Source organism: Mangifera indica, chromosome 4 (genome assembly GCF_011075055.1).
Source record: "Mangifera indica cultivar Alphonso chromosome 4, CATAS_Mindica_2.1, whole genome shotgun sequence".
Taxonomy (NCBI): Eukaryota; Viridiplantae; Streptophyta; class Magnoliopsida; order Sapindales; family Anacardiaceae; genus Mangifera; species Mangifera indica.
Genome location: NC_058140.1, coordinates 16,898,054 through 16,918,942, shown reverse-complemented (window position 1 = coordinate 16,918,942; position 20,889 = coordinate 16,898,054). Strand labels below are relative to the sequence as shown.

Below are 20,889 nucleotides of genomic sequence, written 5' to 3'. Positions count from 1 at the left end.
GAGCTTTCCAACGAGATATAATAGCACTCATAATTCCATAGATAAGACAGTCAAAACGTGAGATAAACTCAATGACAAAACTGCCTCCTCTGTTTATTTAGTAAACCAGTCCTTTCGGTTCATACAAATCTTTAACAGTCCAAATGATCTCTAATTTATACAATCTATATATCATTGGAAAGAAGATTCAAAGAGCTTTCCAAAAAGATATAATAGCACTCATAATTCATCAGATAAGGCAGCCAAAACATGGGACGAACTCAGTGGCAAAAACTGTAAATATCATGCAACTTTCTGCCATAAACAAAATAACACACATAGACATCCCAAATGGCAAAACAACATTCCTCAACTTCAAAATCATTATTTATAACATAGATCCAAGGAACCAAAAGTCTAAAACATGCAACATATCAAGGATGATTCCCCTTACCTTGTTTCAAGCCAAATCTTTGCAAATTGACTTCCTTCTCTTTGTTTTGCTTCCTTTATCACCAAGACCACTTTAAATCAATACCAAAACACACTAATATATTCACATAACATACATATAAACATAGATAAAAGGGAAAGGAAGGAGATCTTTGGTTACCAAAGCTTCCAAGTGCTTCCTTTTTTTTTTCCTTCCTTATTTATCTTCCAAAAGCCTTCCAAATCACCAACTTTTCTTCAAATACACAGCAAAGAAAGGAAGAAATTGCCTCCTCTGGAAGAGACGGGAAAATGATCGAAAAAGCAAAGGTAAAGTTTCTTTCTTTCTTTCTTCTTTCTTTTATTGACTTTTGGAACATATATATTAACTTTTCTTTCTTTTATATATATATATATATATATATATATATATATATATCTAAAACACACACATATAATTGGAAATGTCTCCAAACAAGGTTAAAAGATGTAATTATCCTTGAAACATGCCTGAAGGTATTACAGTCAATCTCTTTCTCCCACTCATTTCTCATTACCTCTTCATCCTCTTCTCTCACTCATTTATTTTTAATAAAAATATCAAACTTTTTTTTTCTTTTTCTCACTAATATTTCATTATTGTCTCTTCTCTCTTATTCTCTCACTCATTTATTTTTTATAAAATGTAAATTTATTTTGTCGTCTTCTTTGTCCCACTCATTTCTCATTATCCTCTCTTCCTTTTTATTCTCTCCTTAATTTATTTAAAAGAAATCTCAATATATCTCTTCATCTTCTTGGTTTCACTCATTTTTTTTCAACTCAAGTAAATATTAATTTAGGGTTTTTGAAATTTGTTTCTAGGAAATCAAAATATGAAATAAATTGGTGAATATGATAGAAAGAGAAAGATGATCGGTGGCAAAAATGATTGAAGGATGTGTAATGGTTGGTTGTAAAGATGATTAGAAAAGATGAAGGATGTTGGCATGGTGTTGTTAGTGAAGATAAAAGGAGAAAAAGAATGGTTGATGGTGGGTGGTGAACATGACGGTAGGAGAAGAATAAAAGAAATAAAAAATAAAGAAAAAATATTTTTTTTTAAATGGGAAATAATAAATTATAATTAAAATTATTGGAAAATAAAATAATAAATTATATATGTTTAGAGGATAAACTGATCAATTAATCTATATGCTTGCCAAGGGTAATTTTGTAAAATTAAAAATATATTAATAATTAAAGTTTGTATTAAATGATAATAACATTTTCATTGTTATATTAATAAATGATAAAACAATAATTTATACTAAAATCACATAAAATTCACTAAAAAGATGTCGAGCCTTCGCTCTAGCCTTTTGATTCATCTAATTAATCTTTTTGTTTATCTGTAACCTTTTGAAGAAAATCCATCGAGAGGAATGAAGTAGACATAGATCTTGTGAAACAAAATTCAAATATGAATCAACGATCCATTGAATTATAAACTATGGGGGATGCAGAGGGATGAAGTAATAAAAAATGCTACCTATAAATACCTGAACATAATCCTCAAAGTACGCATAAGCAAAGTGTTAAATTATTACATGGAGGGAGGGGTTTGGTTGATTATATATAAAAATTATTTTATTTTTTTATTAGTAATAAAAAATTTTAGTAATATTTTATTATCAATAATGATATATCAAATAATTTAAAAGATATTTTTATTAGTATTTCCAACTTAGTATTTAAAATTATCAATGTATTATTAATTTTGTTATTACTTATTAATTTTTTAAAACAAAAATATTTTTATTTTTAATTAATATAATAAGAAAAATAAAATATATTTATAATAATTATATTCAAAGACATTTAAGTAAAATATTATACTGATATTATTTTATTACCTCAAATCAAATATAATAATAATTTATATCTATATATTTTTATTAAATTTTATCAAATATAATAAAAATAATTTATATTTAAAAATCTTATAAATAATTTATTTTTAAAATAATATTTTAATTTTAATAATAAAATACTATTCAAATAAGATACACCCAAAGGGAAATTGTAAACTCTAATTTGTTTTGGGAGCCCAAATGTTTAGGCCCATTGAAATTTATTATGACTCAGACAGGTGGTCCAGTTGGTACTCAGTGTCCCGGGCGGGCTGTAGCTTTGTGAAAAATTGTTATGTCCTCTTGAAGTTGTGTGTGATATGGTCTGGAGGTGTAAATGTATAGGGTGCCCATTGGGCCCTTGTACAGTTGAGTTGAAGGGACTAATTGGAATGCGTGGCTCTCGTTCACTGACAATATTGCTTCTCGGAAACCTGGAAGCAGACGTTCCCCACCGAAGGAGCTCCTAGTACCGGCATTAACACTGTCGTCCTTGAATACTCTCCCTTTTATCATCGCTGACATAGTTTCAACAGGACTGGGCCTCTCTTTTACTGGTGTACATTGATCAAAATCCAAAGGAGTTGGCTTCAGAACCATGGGAGATGAGAACCCAACAACCCCATTTTGTCCCCAGGAACCTCTTCTTTGACCTGAAACCTTTGAATCCTTTTAACAGTTAAAGAATCACCAAGAACAACGGTCAAACTCCAGATACAACCTAATAAGGATGAATTTCATGCATCATCTTTGTCGATGATGACGCCTAGGAGGGGAAGATGCCGCATGGTCGGAAAGAGGAGACGCCGGGGAGGAGAAGACATCGGTCTTCGCTGAAAAATTTAATCCGAAAGTTTAAAAACCCTAGGGGGGAATATTATTTTTGAAAACTTAGATTGAGATAAAATTGTTAGTTGTTAGGGTTTAGGGATAAAAAAAAGAATAAATATAAGTTTATTTTTAATATTACAGGTAAAATAAAGATTTTGCCCTTGAATCCGTTAATCTAGTTTTTTTTTAACAATTCATGGGTAGATAAATAGGCTTTTCAAAATTAACTGGGAGGAAATGTTAGAAAAAGCATAACTTGGGTGGGAAACAGTCGTTTGGCCGTAGAATAAACCTTCCGTGGGAATAAGTCTTTCGCCTAGTTATTTATGATGCAGTTAATTGGTGCATCAAGTTTGGGCTTTAAACATAATAATGACAAACACTCGCCATCATCAATTCAAAATTTCAAACGAAGGCAAGCGTGAATGGTAACTCAAAACTCGATAGAAAATTACAATAGCATTAAAGTCACTTCAAAGTTTTGGTGTTTGTGATTTTTCCGTAAACAAATGATATATACAAATTTCGATATTGCATAAATTAAACTATAGTAGTAATAATTAGAATTAATTAATTAATTATATTATTTATTATATAAGAGTAATAAATAATATATACAAATTGAATAAAAAAAAATTTTAACTTAGTTCAACTCATTATTTAAAAGTTTACACTCATATTTATATTATTGACAACTCTGACAAAATATTTTGACAAAGTATAAATTGAATTTAGAAGAACGATTATTCATAGAATGACTTGATATCGGAGAATTATGATAAACATGGTAATTAAAAGATTAAAAATTTAATATGGTGATTAAGAAGTATTACTTGTTAACAATATTCATTAATTTTCTTTGATTTAATGTATGTTATCGCCATTAAGTTTTCTTGCAGTGGTTCCTGTTATCCTGCAGCGGAGAAGAAAAGTTGAGTCCGAAGATTAAATGCATCCAACTAACCAAAGGCCTCAAGCCATCGAAAGTCCAAGCACTTGAGTTAATTATGTGGAAAAGATGTAATGTCATTCATTGCATGGTGCAAAATGACAAGAATAACTGTTAAAATATGTTTACAAAGTAACTAAACATGTTCTCAGTTGAAAAAGAACAGCTGTCTCAATTTTTGGTAGGAATAATTAACCTTAAATACATCAAAATTGTCCTGATCGTGTGTCCAAGTTTTTTCAAATACTGAAAAGGATTTTAGTAGGTGGCGGTACCTGCATGAGTTTCACGGCTCCGCTACAGATAAAAGAATCTCAGAGGATAAATCAGAGAGACATTCCATTACCATGTAGTTTAATATAACTTCCATCTTTCCTGCATGTATATTTTGTTCCAGTCAAGATTGGCAGCCGCCACTCCATTAATATTCTTCAAGACTTCATCATCCAATGTTTTTTTTACTTTATAATCTTGATTATAGAAGAAGAAAAAGTATACATCCTGACAATAACAAGACAAGCCGACGAGAGTGGTCGGTTTGGTGGTTATTATAGTTTACTACAAAGGCAGGCATATCTAAGAGTACGAAGGTGACAGCTAGCGGTAAACGGCTTCTTTCACATGGCGCCCGCGGCCAAAGTCCAAACCAACAATAAATTCATTCCGGACATAAGAGTGAATTATGGAAGCAATTCAATTCATTACATTAAAGGGGTGTTTGGTTTGGATAACAGCTAGCGGAAAACAGTTTCTTTCACATGGCGCCGCCGGCCAAAGTCCAAACCAACAATAAATTCATTCCGGACATAAGAGTGAATTATGGAAGCCATTCAATTCATTACATTAAATGGGTGTTTGGTTTGAGTAATATTTTATTACCAAAATAGAAAGATTATCTTGAAGATAGAGTATTTAAAAGATTACTGGGTATAAATGATCACTATGTTTAATAAAATTTGATAGGTATAAATAATTATTATATTTGATGAAAGATAATAAAAGATTATTAGTAAATTATTTTACTTAACTGCCATTGAATATAATTATTTTTAAGTATTTTTTATATTATTTGTCATATTAATTAAAAATAAATTTATTTTTGTCTTCAAAACTTAATAAATAATAATATAATTATAATAAAATCAAAATTATTTTGATAATCTTTAAATATCTAAGGTGAAGGTGGTAATCAGATTACCACCTATATTACCTACCACGTCAACATTGGTAATAGAAGATTATTGTAATATTTTATTACTGACAAACCAAATAAGAGAATAAAAAATAGATTACCAAGGTAATTTATCTTAACTGAAACCAAACGGCCCCTAAGGGGCATTTGGTTCAAGGGTTAGGATGATTACTGTGTTAGTTTATTTTTTATTAATTATATTATTTTATTTGATAAATAAGTAATAAAAAAATTTAATAATCTTCTATTATAAAGGGTGATGAGACAGGTAATATAAAGGTAATTTGATTATCATATTCACTTTAAGTATTAAATATTATCAATGTAATCTTGATTTTATTAAAATTATATTTTTATTTGTTAATTTTTTAGAGTAAAAGTAATCTCATTTTTAATTAATATAATAAATAACATAAAAAATATTTTAGAATAATTAAACCTAAGGACATTTAAGTAAAATAATATGTTAATATTTTTTATTATCTCTAACCAAATACAATAATTATTTATACTTACTTATTTTTTAAAATTTTATCAAATATAGTAATAATTTATATCCAATAATCTTTACGGTAATCTATCTTCAAAATAATTTTTTAATTTTGATAATAAAATATTATCTGAACCAAACCCCTCCTAAAAGTGGGTGAAATTTTTTAAATAAGTAATGTAACGAGTACTGATAGATGGTATTGATTTAGTGCACAAACTGATGTGGGAGGTGACATTTTATCTACCACATCGGTTAGAATATCAAAAAAATTATAAATTAAATATTTTATTTACATCAGTCCGTGCAGTGTATTGGTACCATCTATCGATATTTATATTATTATTTTTTAAATAAGCGTATACAATCTTTTTCTAATTTATAATAGGCAGAACACTCAAGGTTTGATGAAATGATAGGTACCTTTCTTTAAATTTGAAAAAATCATTTTTTCACCCTTTTGGTAATTTAATTATTAAAATCTGTTCAATTTTTTTTTATAAAATTGTTGAAAAGATTAAAAACTCTCAAGCTAAATAATGTTTTGCCTCCTAAATTTTATTAAATAATTTTTGTACATCTAATTTATATTATATTATTTTTAATAAAAAATAATAAAAAGTATAAATATAAATAGAGGTGTTAATAACATATAATAGCATGAGAGTGAACATAATTTTTGAAAATATTAGATGTATTAATATAAATTTGAAGAGGTTTTCGGAAATTCAATGAAGGCTATAAACAAATCACCACAAATTTGCAAAATATATAAGGGTGGATTTGACTTTGCCTACTAAATAAAACAAAAGTTTTGAAAAAAATTAAAAACCCTTTAACTTAAATATAATTAAAGAAAACATTTAAGAAAATAATAATAATAATAATAAATCAAGACTTAATTAGAAAGTTTTCCTCCATAGATGCATGCATACAGCTAGGGGCGAATCGAGGTGGGGTCAAGAGAGGTTGACACCTCTTAAATTTTAAAAAATTTTAATTTGATGTATACAAAATGTTATTGATTTCCTTAGATTTTGAAAATTTTTTTATTTATATATATAAAATATTAATATAATTATTAAAATTTTACATTAATTTTTTAAATTTATTTACTAATTTTAATATATTTTATTTTTATTTAACATTAACTCTTTTATTTTATTTGTGATTCACCACGGTATGCAGTGACGACAAAGGAATAAATCTGAGATTAAATAAGCTGGGAAAAGGTAACTAATATTATTGCTGATGGGTCATCTCTTTCAAATGTAGCAACTTAGTTAGCAGCCACATAGCTAAGCTAAGCTAACAATGACTTTCATTGTTGTTTAAATAGATATAATGCCGATGAAAAATCTCATCAGGCTTTTAATTGCACGTAATAATGGTTCCAACAAATGGTGGCGTTGGTAGGCCAATTCAAAGTAATATCTTATAATAATAATATAATAAAAATAATATATATTATAAAATATATAATAATTAATATGATAGGATAGATATATTATATAATATAATATATATTTTATAATACATATATATTATCAATATAAATCAATATATTTTTTAGTAAAAATAATGATATAATAAAAATGTATATAAAATTTTTGTTGATATTTTTTAAAATAATAATATATTAATTATATTTTTTAAAAATTTTATGGTATAATATAAAACGGCCTTCAATATAAAATACGGTACACGGTTTTAAAAAACAAGCCCACAGAGACGTAAGTTGATTGGACAAAACTTCGTATATTAATGCACCATGCAAAACATCTCTGTCACGTTGATTTGAATATATATGCCATAATTTCACGAGTTCAAGAATATTTGTTTCCACATTGACGGAAGAGCAAATTCGATCAGTTTTCCTCGTTGAGCGATGCTAGAAATATTCCGGTTCATTGAAAAAAATTTAGAATACTAGGGGTCATATTTATACATTTGTATTTTATTTTATTTTTTTTAATTCTTTTTTCTGTCATATATTTTTCTATTAAATATGATTACAAGTTATTGAATATAATAGCAACATAGCGATGCCAGTGTCTCAAGACAATAACTGTATTAATAATTATTGCTATATAATTATTAATATTATTTAATTTATTTATCTATTTCTATAACACTTTTTAATCTCATCTGTCTCCATTTCACATGGTTCTTCTCTTATTATTATTATTTTACAAGCTTAGAAAATTACATCAATAACGTCTTTTTTAATCAAGCAAGGAATAAAATTATATAATTATGTAAAAATTTTGTTGTTCTACTAATATCAGAGGAACCAATTTCAAATATATATATATATATATAGGGTTGGCAATTTTTTATTCGACTCATTTATAAGATACGATACGAAGTTAAGCAAATTAGGGTTGATGCTTAAAAAGATAATTTACAATCCAAAAAAAAAAACATTAGATCCGATTAAACACATGATAACCTGTTTAATTAAATGGGTTAACACATTAACCTAAATCTATTTAACCCGATTATATATAAAATGACCCATTTAACGGATTTAATATTTTTAAAAAACTAATTCATAATAATTATATTGTTAAAAAAAAAAAACTGTAACATTGTGTGATATTGTGATTCAAAGTTTTAGTGCTTCATTATAAGTATACAATATAGTTAGCTTTATCTTTTTGGGTGGGTAAACTAGCTTCACTAATAAAATTTAGAAGTAATAATAATATTAAAAGAGACCTAAGTGTTAATTAGTAATGATATTTTAAGGATTTTTGGTTCAAAGATCATAAAGGTAATTTATATTGAAAAGATTAAAATAGTTCATTAAGGCAATATCTTTCTAATGTAAAATGAAATTATTTTAATCCATTAACATGATATGATTTATATATCTAGTGAAAACCAGTTAACGTAAACAATTATAATACATCAACTATATCGTATTAATTATAATACATTTCATTATACGTATCATTTTTCATCTGTATCGTATAATATATAGAATATGTATTGTGTATCATAAGATATTGATAACTATAATTATATGTACAAGAAATTTTACTTAAAATACAAAATAATTTAAAAGGAAAATTTTTATAATTATAATATAAATAAATAAATCATATTAGTAATAAATTTCATCAATATATTTTATAAATATAATTAAAAGAAATACAAAAATATAAACAACCATTATTGAAAATAAATTTTGAAAAAAGGAAAAGAGTAGTTAAGACTCAAGAAATAGATAATATTTTGTCATAAATCATATTTTCATACAAAAATATTGATTAGTATGGTATATATTAATCATATTTTTTGGTAAATATAACTACATTGTAAACATTTTCTTAACTTACTTTTAAAGAATTTCAATTTCATAAATATATTATATTTAAAACTTTTTTTTTTTACCATATATAAAATGAAAATTTTTTATTTGATAAATTTCATAATTTTTGGGATATTTTATAAACTAAAGATATGTAACAATCATGTTGTGTTTTTAAACCATATGACCTGTCACATAATTAGAATTATTTACATTAATGTAAAAATTTTTAGATTTGATTAAAGTTGAGAAATTTTAATATAATTCTATTTTAAATTATGTTGTGATTGAAGGTTTTAGACTCAAAACCCGAACTCATATGATCGAATGATATAAATTATCATGTTAGAAAGTTATTTATTTATGTATTTAAATCTAGGTAGAAGCTGTAAATAAGTTAAACTAACTATTCCTACGTTAATTAATGTTTTAAGTAAGAATATAACAATAATTAATATTACTATGGTTATAACAAGCAGAAGAAGAAGCACTGTGCTGTTATGAAAGGATTGCTAAGCCGAAGAAGAAGATGCCATGAAAGGTCTGAAATACTTCAACTTCTTGTGCATGTTCTACATAGTTGAACGCATCATCCGCGAACTCACACAACATACATTTATTCTAAATTAAAACCAAGTTGATTTATCAACAGGTACCTAGTAATATCACTTTACAACTGATTATTTAGATTACAGAACACCAAGGAGCGGCAGGGTTCATCTTCTTTAAGACTTTTTGTTCCACAACTTCTGGCCTGATACATATCAGAAACATAGATCCTTTATTCTCTGACGAATTCTTGTAGTTTCCACTCCAATCCTTGGACTGATGGCCTGTAAATATGGAGATATATAGACAAAGCATTGAAACTTACATGAATATACTTTCATGGTAACTCATTTTCCTTTCTGGTAAACGGTGCATTTGACAAAACGCAACGTTTTGCTACTGAAGATATTTTAGATTGGGTTATTGAGTAAACCCTACCAGACTTGTCTTCTTCAGACAAGACACATCTCGGTCTTTCGTTTTCATTTTTCTTCTCCTTCTCTATCTCACAGTCAAGACTGGTTTTTTCATATCACTTTTCCAGTTATGGAAGGCTGATTTTGTGTGAAGATTCGACGTTTGTAGTAGGTGAAGTTTGATATTTTATGTTAACAACTGCAGACAGTCTATCATTTTTTGATCTTGTAACCTAAATCATTCTTTAATGAAAATAGAGGTATCATACAGAAATCTCTCTTAGTTTTCCGGTCTTTTTATCATTATTATGTAAATTATTTAAAGTTACAGAGATAAAACAAAGCACTAGGAAGCAAAATTAGCTAGTAATGACAACTCTTCACTTTATAATCTTATGAAAAAAAATGAATTGAAGGAGATATGCATGACATTTAAAAAGCTGGTAAAGAAAGAGATGAATATATATACCTGGGATTTAACTACGTATATGACTCTATCGCCTGTATTATACTGAGTAGAGCTGATGACTTCGGCTCCTTCTTGCTGAAGAATACTGATAATGTCATGCAACATGAAGTTCTTCTCCAACCCACAGATCAGATTTATTTCCAAACTAGAATCTGAACAACTTATGTTGAGCACAGGTATTCTTGATCCGCTTGCCTTCTTATTTTCATCACCACTAATCTCTTTCAGTAGTAATGCTCTTCGGCGCCTTCGCTCCTCAAGTCTTTCTTGCAGTTGCTTTATATGATTGGTGGCGTTCTCTAACAACTCAGTCGCTGAAACCTAAAATACAAAACACAGATATCTTCATAACTTCATCTGAAAGTAAAGAAACTAGAAATTAATTAAGGATACACACCTTAGAGGATTGTAGAGGAGTCAAGAAAGCAAGCTCGGAGAGAAGCTCCTTCATATGCTTTCTTCTGACTCTTTCCTTCATGTTTCGCTGAAGTCTAGATGCCCCTGATCCATTTCCATTGCCCCGTTCCATATATATTACTCTTTTCAAGCTTTCTCTGCCAAGCGATTCACACACACAAACAAGGACGCAAATGAGCCACGTCGAAACGAATAAATATATACCAGCTCCTCGACTAGTTATACCCAGAGAAATAAATTCTTCATAGATATTTTAGAATCATTGATAAAGACAGGTTACTGTGATAATTACTGCAAGAGAGAGAGAATTTCCTTTGAAAGAAGTTAGCTACCGTTGTGCTCATGTGCTACATGATTTTAGCATAGACTATACTATAACTACCAACATGAACAATCCCTGACTCCATACACAAACACAAAGTCTTCTCCTTTATGTTCAGATGGAAACAAACAGTATATATATATAAGGGTAAGTTTAACATTATTTTCTCTCCAGAATTTACAGGGATCCTGTTATGATGCAAATGCATGCATAACAAACTGTGAGTGATTTGACAAAGATTTACATCCAAAGAACGAAAGTTAAAGACAGAAAATTTTATTAATCAACAAAAAAGCTAGAAATTTATGATGTTTTCTAGTTCAAATTCCAGAAAACCTCGCAAATAAAGTATTATTATCATCACCTGACCTCGTTCCTCGCTTTTAAATAGTGAAAAATAGTGGGAATGATAATAAATAAATGATACATAAATGGAAACCTGATAACTACCCCCCAAAATATTAAATACTCTACTCTATGGAAAAATAATAATTAGATAATATTAAGGATGGTAATAAGAAAAGATCGGATAAGACAAATATATCTTTATCTTTGACTCATTTTTTATTAAAGAGATTTTTTTTGTTTTTATTTTTATTTTTATCAGAAAATTTTTTCTTCGTTAAGATCGAAAAAAATTTATAATCTCTAAATTCATTAGATCAAAATTATCATAATAAAACTTTTGATTTGATAAATGTTAAACCACTGAAATATTCTGTGGTGACAATGGATAGCAGACATATGGGCCTCGGTTTTAAACCGAAAATGAGAGAGAGAAAGAGAGATTCAAATGAATTAGTTGGGTCCTTGACACTGACCACTATCCAACTTCATGCCAATTGTAAGTCAAGAGTCAATATAAAAGATTGGCGACAGCACGCTTAACCAGTGCTCGCTGGGACCAGAACCGAGAAAAACACCCTAACGTGGCTACTGTTTTCATACCAAAATGTTAAAACAAAATAAATATCTTATTATAAGTTCCGTGTCTGAATGATCCTTCTGGTTTAAGTTCTTTCATGGGAAGCATATCACACATGTTTTTACTAGGTTTATTTGGATGTTTCCCTTGACAAACAAGCCACAAGTCAGATTTCTTTTCGAATAATTTTTGCAAAATAGCAGACAGATTGTTGCATAAAATAGTTGGAGTTAATTTTGTTAAACACAAGCCCATTTGCCTTTATCATACTAGCAATATTAAATATACAAACTTTTCTTTCTTTTATATAAATAATATATTATTATGTAATTAAATATTATTTTATATTTAATTTAAAATTATTAAATTACATAATAATATATTATTTATATGATCAAATTATATATAAAAAAATTTACCTTTCCATGTTTTCTTTGATTAAACAAAAAAACAAATGACAAGATAATAAAAACCTTTGGGTGTGGATGTCATCCCTTTCTCTGACCATACAATCATCAAAAGTTTGATTTTTCACACTAAAAAATGTGTGATTGTAAGCAATAATTAATATCAACCATAAAGGGTTTGAGTGTCTAAGTCAGAAGGTAAATTTTTCCTTTTTTTTTTTAGCTAGTGTGAAGTTTGATGAGTGTTGCTTTCACTCAGAAAAACCGGTAAATTTTCCAAATTTTATCAGGTATTTGAAGTTCTGAATTCAGTTGATACTGGAGTTGTTCTAAAGATCAGATTGATCAGACGGAATAAATATTGACTAAGGATAGTCATGTTGAGACAAAATTGATTAATCATGAGCCACAAGATGGTTAATAAAATGGTGGGTTGTTTAGCTGTTGTTCAAAACAAAGAGGAGGTTTTGGTGTTTTGCATAAAAAGAGTGAGTTTCAGCCAACACTCACCGTTTCATGCTAAAAGAAGAAAAAATTTAGAAAGGGATGTATTGTGGTCCATTTCTTCTCCTCTTTCTATGGAACGATCAATGTAAATTTCTGTATACGTCTTCTCGAAGAAGTATTCTAATAAAATAACCTTTTCTCGAAGAATTTTATTATAAAAATTATAAAAAAATTCATGGCCTGAGAAATCAGAGATGTTTGTGTAATTAATTATTTTATAATGCAAAAAATCTTGTCATGTGTTTCATGGGACGGGCGCTTCTGTGCATTAATTATTATTTCTTCAAAACTCTAAATACTTGTATTTTTTATATATATAAAAAGCAAGTGAAATAATCGTGCTTTTTGGCCAAATGAAGCACAATTTCATTTCAAAAATATATTGTTTAATATGTCTATTAAATTTGTTAAATTTTTTATAAATTATTAAAAAGATAAAGAAAATTCAACTAAATAATATTTTATTAAATATATTTTATCTTTAATTTATATTAATTTTAATTAAAAATAAAAAAAATAAAAATAAAATTAATTATTATTGATAACACTCATTTATTGACTATTTTGAAGATAATTATCACTGATGACAGTGACTTTTAAATTTGTTTTAAGTAAAATGAAAAAAAGAAAAAAAATAAAAAATTTAAAGTTAGATGTTATTTGTTTATATTATTAGAAATATAAATTAATGATTAATTTTTATAAATAGATGAAAAATTAAAAATTTCCAAATTAAAAAAAAAAAAGGATAAAATAGGAATTTAGCCTCCCAGACTAGTTGTTTGATGAAGAACTGAAGAAGTTTACAGAGAGCCAATCCAAGGCGTGTCGTGTCCGCTGGGGCGAAATTCTGATTCCTCAATCTAAGCATACGTCATTCTAGGATGCCTCATACATTTTATATATCAAATAAATGTCTTATTTTTATTATTATTATAATTAATAAATATATATATATATATTTGCATAAAATATGAAATAAATTAGAGGAATAATTAGAGAATTATATCGTTTTTCAATTGAAAGCGGTGGCCCATGATAATGAAAAATTCCAAATGTGAATAGGCAGAACATTTCAAACATATTAAATGCGTTTTGACTAAATGGGATTAATTCAATTGCCTCATGGAAGACTTTTTACATGCTATGCATAAATAATAATAATAATAATAATATTATTATTATTATAATATGCTAATTCATAAAATCATTTTGAATCGATTTAATTTACCAATGAGCAGGAGACAATGATTGTTTTTATTTTCTACATCATGCAACATTTTATTTGTGATATTTGAATTAATAGCTAATTTGACCACGTTACTTAAAAAGGACTTGCTATGACCATAACTCAGACTGAGCTGCGGTTACACCAAAGGTCGAGATCAAAGCGCATCACTCCGACAAATAGGGATTTGTTAAAATTGAAACTTGTTAATAGATGGACGATTGAATGAGCATAACAATTAACGACATAAATTTGGAAGGAGATGCATATACACTTTCTGATAACTTTGAATTCTATCGTATTGATTGAATAGATAAATCTAAAACATAATGATTAAATCTATAATCACTAAGATGAGATGGTTTAAACTATAAAATCAGATCGAACTATTTAAAAATTATAGTTTAATTTGATTTGTAAAATCGTTTAGTTTAAATTGAGAAATTCTTAAAAAATGGTTTTCAATTTTCAAACCATGTACGCCCATGGGATGAAGAGTCAATAAGATGAGGTGGAGACAGGTCTACTTCTCCTCTGGCTAATTGATGGTGAAAAATGTGACAGAATGGACAGTCAATATATTAACATGTGATCTTTCATTACTTAAGTGGGGTATTATTTATTGGAGGTGCTTGTATTTTATCTTATATATATTTTTTTTATAAGAGTTTTTCACCAGAACAATTCTATATATAATATATTTGAAAACCCACCAAACATTCCCTGTTCAAGCTTAAAGAATTCTTTAACACAACTGAGCATTATTAAAATTCAACAAAATGGTAATAAATTAAATAAATAAATAAATAAACCCATATACTGACAGGGAGCAATCTGGAAGAGATGACAAGCAACTGAAACCCTCAAACAAATGGTTTGTTTCTATGGGCTACCTCTACACAAGAGGCCCATTTCTTCTAAAACTATATACACCTCTTCATTTATTGGCCCGTTGTAGTCAATTATTTGGGCCTTCATAATTTCTACTACAGTTAGAAAATAGAATAAAATATGGGTCTTCGTAATACTTCATTATTTATACATAAAATTATATACATAGCATTGGAAAAATACTAATGAGGGCAGACTTGTCATTATAGTATATACTTGGTTATATCCGAATAAATCTGTTGGTTAAAATTGTACAAACGCGCTCCAATACAGCTAATCTAATCAATAGCCCAAGATTATACAACATATTGCTATGCAATAACACATATTTAATTATAAGTATAGTAATTGAATCGTATATTGTATTGTATATCAAAATTCTAATTTTCTATATTATATATTATATATTGAGTATCGTATCGTATGTTATAATTTTTAAAAAATAAAATAATAAAAAAATCTAATTGATATGTCATTATTTTAAAAAATATCACAAATAATTTTAAAAATTTAAAATTTTTCATTTACACTCATATTATATCATTATTTTATTCTAAAATTTATTAATTTATATTAGTAATATATATCGTATTGTATGATACATCTATTATATTATATTAATTTGATATATTTTATAATATATATTATTTTTTATTTGTATCATATCATATCATAAAATATTGATAAATATGATTATAAACAAATTATGTAGTCTGTATTGAAGTGATGAGATATAGAAATGCATGTACAACCATAAATTCTTTAACACGAATGGCCGCCAAGTATTTGTCGTATCTTATGAAACGTACTTTCACAGTTGTCCCGGGACCAGTCTTTTGAACACGCACAGTTGGAATGATTCAAAGCCATCTTCGTCCTCAAGGAAATTACACATCCCGTGAGAATGGCAGAATCCGTAATTTCATTTTGTTTTTTCCGCTAATGATAGGCTTGGCTTGCTTTCTTTCGGTTTTTAAGACTTGTTTCAACTTTGATTTTGTTTTAAGTTCGGTGATAATTCAGACAAAATCTATTATTACTTTTTTTTGACATAAATTTTTTTTAACATATCACAGCCTTTGTATTGTGCCCAGTGACTTCAAATTCAGTTTTAGTTCATCGGTTTATTTCTTTAAGAATTTAAGATTCAAATCAATTCACCCTCTGTCCTCCTTTGGCTGCTTGGTTATTGTTGCGTTTGAATGGAGTTTAATTGCATATAAGCAAACTCTATTTTCATGAAATAGAAGAGCCAAATGAGGAGGAGCCGTCATCAGCTAAGTTTATCTTAACAAACGGCTGGAACCCAGATGACCCAGACGACTACAATATAACCCACTTTAATCAGCAGTGGTCCAAGTCATATCGTTCTCAAAAATCCAATGGCAAACCTCAATTCGACCCGGACCCGAACCCAGAGCTAAGAATGCTCCATGGGTGGGGCTCCACGCCGACGTATCCAAATGACAGATGGCAACGCCTTGGTTGATCTTTGCCTTGAAGTTGGGATCTAGGATGCCAGCTTCGTACACCCGAACTTTTGGAACAGAGTGGCAGTAATAAAGCAAATAAGGGAACAAACTCTGGTGACAAGACACTGATTTAGTAATTTTACCACCGTTGATTCCTTTGACTGATCCTATCATTATCTTCTTCTTCGATCCATTCAAGTTCTCCGTCGTTCGGACCACCACGTTGCGGCCTAAGATTGAGGTTGCGAAGTCGATCATGTCCTCAACCGAACCTACACATCGCTTGGTCTCGCCGGAGCTGGGAGCCCTCTCGCATTCGCTCAAAGCGTCCTTAATTATCGTCTCCATGGCGGAATTATAAGTGGCGTGGAAGATATGCTTCAACCGTGAGATTTTAGAACTGGAAAATGGTAATTTCGAAACAATGGTTCGGGGCAAAAAGGACCTTTTGGGCATTTTATCTTTGATGTCCGGCATTGGCATTACAGTCCCTTTCTTCAGCATGGACTCTCTAAAGAATTTGCCTGGCTCCACCCATCTATTTACCAAACTGCCACTGGTGACTGCCATTTTAGGAGAAGTTGAAGAGCTACCATTGTTGTACTTGGCAAAAGTCACACCAGTTTTGGCGTAATCTTTGAAAGTGTTGTTAACTCCATACGTCTTGAATCCAACCGCTTGGCCTTTAGCGCCCTTGCCATATCCTTTAAAGATGTCTGTACCTTCATTAAACGACTTGCCATAATTCGAAAATTTGACTTTTGCAGAATTTGAATTCTTGGCGTAAGATTGAAACGAATCCTCACCGACATTGGATTCGTCTCTGTAACTGGAGAAACTTTCCACTGCGGCATTGCCGCCGTCGCCATAATTGTTAAACCTATTGGTCGGAACATTGCCTTCGTCACCGTAAGAAATGAAAGTGTCATTAGCCCCATTGCCTCGCTCGCCGTAACCCGAAAAACCCGAACCCATTGCATTTGATCCTTTTCCGTAACTGGAAAATACATTGGGGGATCCGCTGGACTTCTTTCCATAAGCGGTGAAGTCCTGATTGCCTGCGTTAGCGTTGTCGGTGTATGCGGTGAACTTATTGGTCCGGCCGACTGCATCGGCGGAGTAAGTAGTGAATCGGAGATTAGGGACATTGACATCCCCGCCGTAGCTGCTAAAATCACCGCTGCTACCGGTGGCGCCGGTTCCGTAGGTGTTGAAGCTCTGGTCTGCAACATTGGCGTACAGTGCATAACCAGAAAATCGATCCTCATGACCACTTGAATCCCGGCTGTATCGACGGAACGAGTCGACCGGAAGATTCTCTCCATCGGAGTAGTTCTTAAAGGAGTCAACTCCACCAGGACGAAGCGTACCGTAATTGGTAAAGTTCTTGTCGGAATAAACAGCAAAGTTGGCGCCAGTGTCATGCTTCTCGAGACTGGGAGATAAATCGGGGAAACAGAAGAGTTTAGCGGCAGAGCAAAAGGACGGAAGGACGGAAGAGAGAGTGTTGTGAGCAGCTAGTTTGGCAAAATGAGAGGAGTCGACAGCATTTAAAGGAGAAGCCTTAGAGAGAAGAAAGGTAGATTTTGGTAAATTGGTGTGGATCTCTTTGTCCCAGTATCTAAGCAGATAAGCTTTCGGTGTGAAAGGATTTTGTTTGGCAATAATTTCACTGGAAGAAGCCGAGAAATTGACCTGCATTGCGAAAGAAATCAAAGTAAGAATCCATTATTAAAAAAGAGAAGAAAAATGGGAAGATTAAGTATAAGTAACTTACATTGAAGAAGAGGAGGAGGAGGAGGAAGAGAGCAGGAGAGAAGAAGAAGAGATTAAGTTGTTTTTGTTTAAGCATTATTTATATTATTAATTTAAACACCGAGAGAATGTTGGCGAGCTTGTCTGTGGCTACATACAAGTATTTATAGACGAGAGGGAGAGCGAATGAGTTTGTGTTAAAGGTGATTAATGAGGCTTGCTGGCAACGCGAAAGCCTGAGTCAAATTTTGTTTTCGAGTATGAATCAATTAAATGAGTCATTTATTTATGGTATTTATTTCTGGGATTTGAGTCATTGTTTGAAGAGGGATAAAAGGAGAATTGGCAATTTGGCATGTCTTTCTTTGGTTTTGATTGACAGCCATGTCATGCAGAGGAGAGTTACGAGTTTAGCAATAATTATAGATGAATTAATTAGTAGATCCTTTTCCTGCATTGCATTCAACTTTGGTTTGGTTAGTCCTCTCTCTCTTTTCAAAATCTTACAACTCCACTACTCTTTTTTTGGTATTATATATAATTTAATTTCATTCCAAAAATAAAATCTTGATTGATGTTTATGAAGACTAATGTAATGTATATTAATTATTATATCAACACAGGGTTGCTAATTTCCAAGGACCTTCGTCCCCTTAGGCCTTCTCGGGTGATCCGAATGCTGTAGTTATAGTCATATAACAAAGCCTGTTCTTTGTTGTTCTCAGCCATGCCATGTGTCTCCACTCTAGTTTGGACATCCCCATTCCCCATGCCCCAAACCCACCCTTTGTTAGCTCACAACTTCCCCGTAAAAATTCAAAGCCCTATACTATATCATTCTCTCGCACATGTAGAATTTAACATGAGAAGTACTTCTTCAAAGCTCTGAATTATCAAAACCAATGACTAGGTAACGCTTTAGCTCACCCATATCAAACATCTGTCTAGAACTGATCATAGGTAGATTTTCTAATATAAAAAAACTTCTTTTTAGCAAAGAATTTGTTCAAAATCTTCTAGATATCCTCATTAGTAATGACAATAGGAAGCTATTTGCACCTTCCCAATCGAAATATTTTCAATATTGTAGAAATGCCTTTTAATTTAGCTAAAATAAAAAAAAAATCATTAGAATCTTATTTGAATAATTATGAATTCTCTAATTATCTTAAATTGAATGTAACTTCTCCTCGTCAACTCTATAAATATGAAAGACTATTCAAGGAACGGAGATCAAGAGATAATAATTAGAGAAAAAAACCTAGAGTCGAGTATTAGCATTCTAACACTCAAACTCGTATTGTTTATTGTATTAATCATTTATAAAATACACACCAGTTAACAATTATACTGTGGAAGTAAACATTTTAATCATCATATTAAAACACGTTAAAAATCTTGTTTTAATCTATTTTTTTGAAGTCAATTCAAATTCCAAATTGTGGTTATCTTAGTTTATCTCGTTTAAAGCTCTAAATTATATATTGTTGCTACCTTGATCCATCTTATTTAAAACTCTAAATTATATACTTAAATGGGTGACAAAAGATTGGATAAACACAAGAGGTATAATTAATGCACCAAATTAAGATAGGTTTACTCCTGCATCACGTGAAGGTCCTGTCATAGAAACTAAGAAATAAAAAATTGTCTCAATCAGTGAACAATTTTGGAGTGAATGCGATAAATGCATGATAATTATCGTGTGCCATTCATTTGTGCTTTCCCGCGTATTATCCAACTGTAGAATATGAAGATTTTTCTATTTTCTGGTATCTAATTTACATAGATCTACAAATTCATGCAACCAGCCAACTTCAGATGTGAATTCCAGGATTGCTCCTAATAATAACATGCTATTGCGCTGTGGTGGTTGATATGCTGCCTACCCCATTTTCGCCTCTCTTTCTATCATTGTCTTCCCTTCTTCCATCACCGACTCTGATGATTTCCCAAAAAGGAGAGATATGGTTCTTGTTTCTCAATATAGTTTGAATGGAGAATAATATCCTTACATAAATTGCCATTGCTGATTCATGCTTTTTTTAAGCCATTCGACCATCTTTCATGTCTGTAAACCATGTGAAGAATAATGCAATATTAAGTAAACCGCATGCCCAATTTTTTGATAAGTTTGAGAACCGACTTAACAAAAGATGCATCTTGTTCTGATAAGATCAAAATCCCAAATCGCGTTTTTATTTCTCTGTGCAAACTCTGTTCAATTCTGATCACATCCAGAATCTTTCTAGAATGTGCAGCAAAAAGAAGCAACTTGTTTTAGTCCCCAACCATTACAAGGCACCCTCATGACATCATTATAAAGTTAATTTGTTACTTAAACTAATTGATAATCGATGGTGATTGATGATAAACATAGGTTAAATGCGAATTTGCAGCAGGATGCTGAGCTTAATCATGTGTATTTTCAACATAAGAGTCTCAATGTT

General features: G+C 29.9%; 2 protein-coding genes across 2 annotated transcripts; both read right to left on the bottom strand.

Moving 5' to 3' along the window:
* Window positions 1–9,611: 9,611 nt before the first annotated feature.
* On the bottom strand, window positions 9,612–11,071 carry LOC123213358 (transcription factor bHLH167-like). Its single transcript, XM_044632775.1, has 3 exons — window positions 10,913–11,071; window positions 10,516–10,836; window positions 9,612–9,914 (listed from the first exon to the last, which is right to left on the bottom strand). The coding sequence occupies exons 1-3, from the start codon at window positions 11,042–11,044 to the stop codon at window positions 9,846–9,848; spliced, it is 522 nt and encodes a 173-aa protein (XP_044488710.1). The 5' UTR covers window positions 11,045–11,071; the 3' UTR covers window positions 9,612–9,845.
* A 5,242-nt stretch (window positions 11,072–16,313) lies between these two features.
* LOC123213600 (polygalacturonase 1 beta-like protein 3) lies at window positions 16,314–18,660 on the bottom strand. The gene is made up of 2 exons (XM_044633073.1): window positions 18,462–18,660; window positions 16,314–18,379 (listed from the first exon to the last, which is right to left on the bottom strand). Exons 1-2 carry the CDS (start codon window positions 18,534–18,536, stop codon window positions 16,553–16,555), a joined length of 1,902 nt encoding a protein of 633 aa, XP_044489008.1. The 5' UTR covers window positions 18,537–18,660; the 3' UTR covers window positions 16,314–16,552.
* Window positions 18,661–20,889: the final 2,229 nt, after the last annotated feature.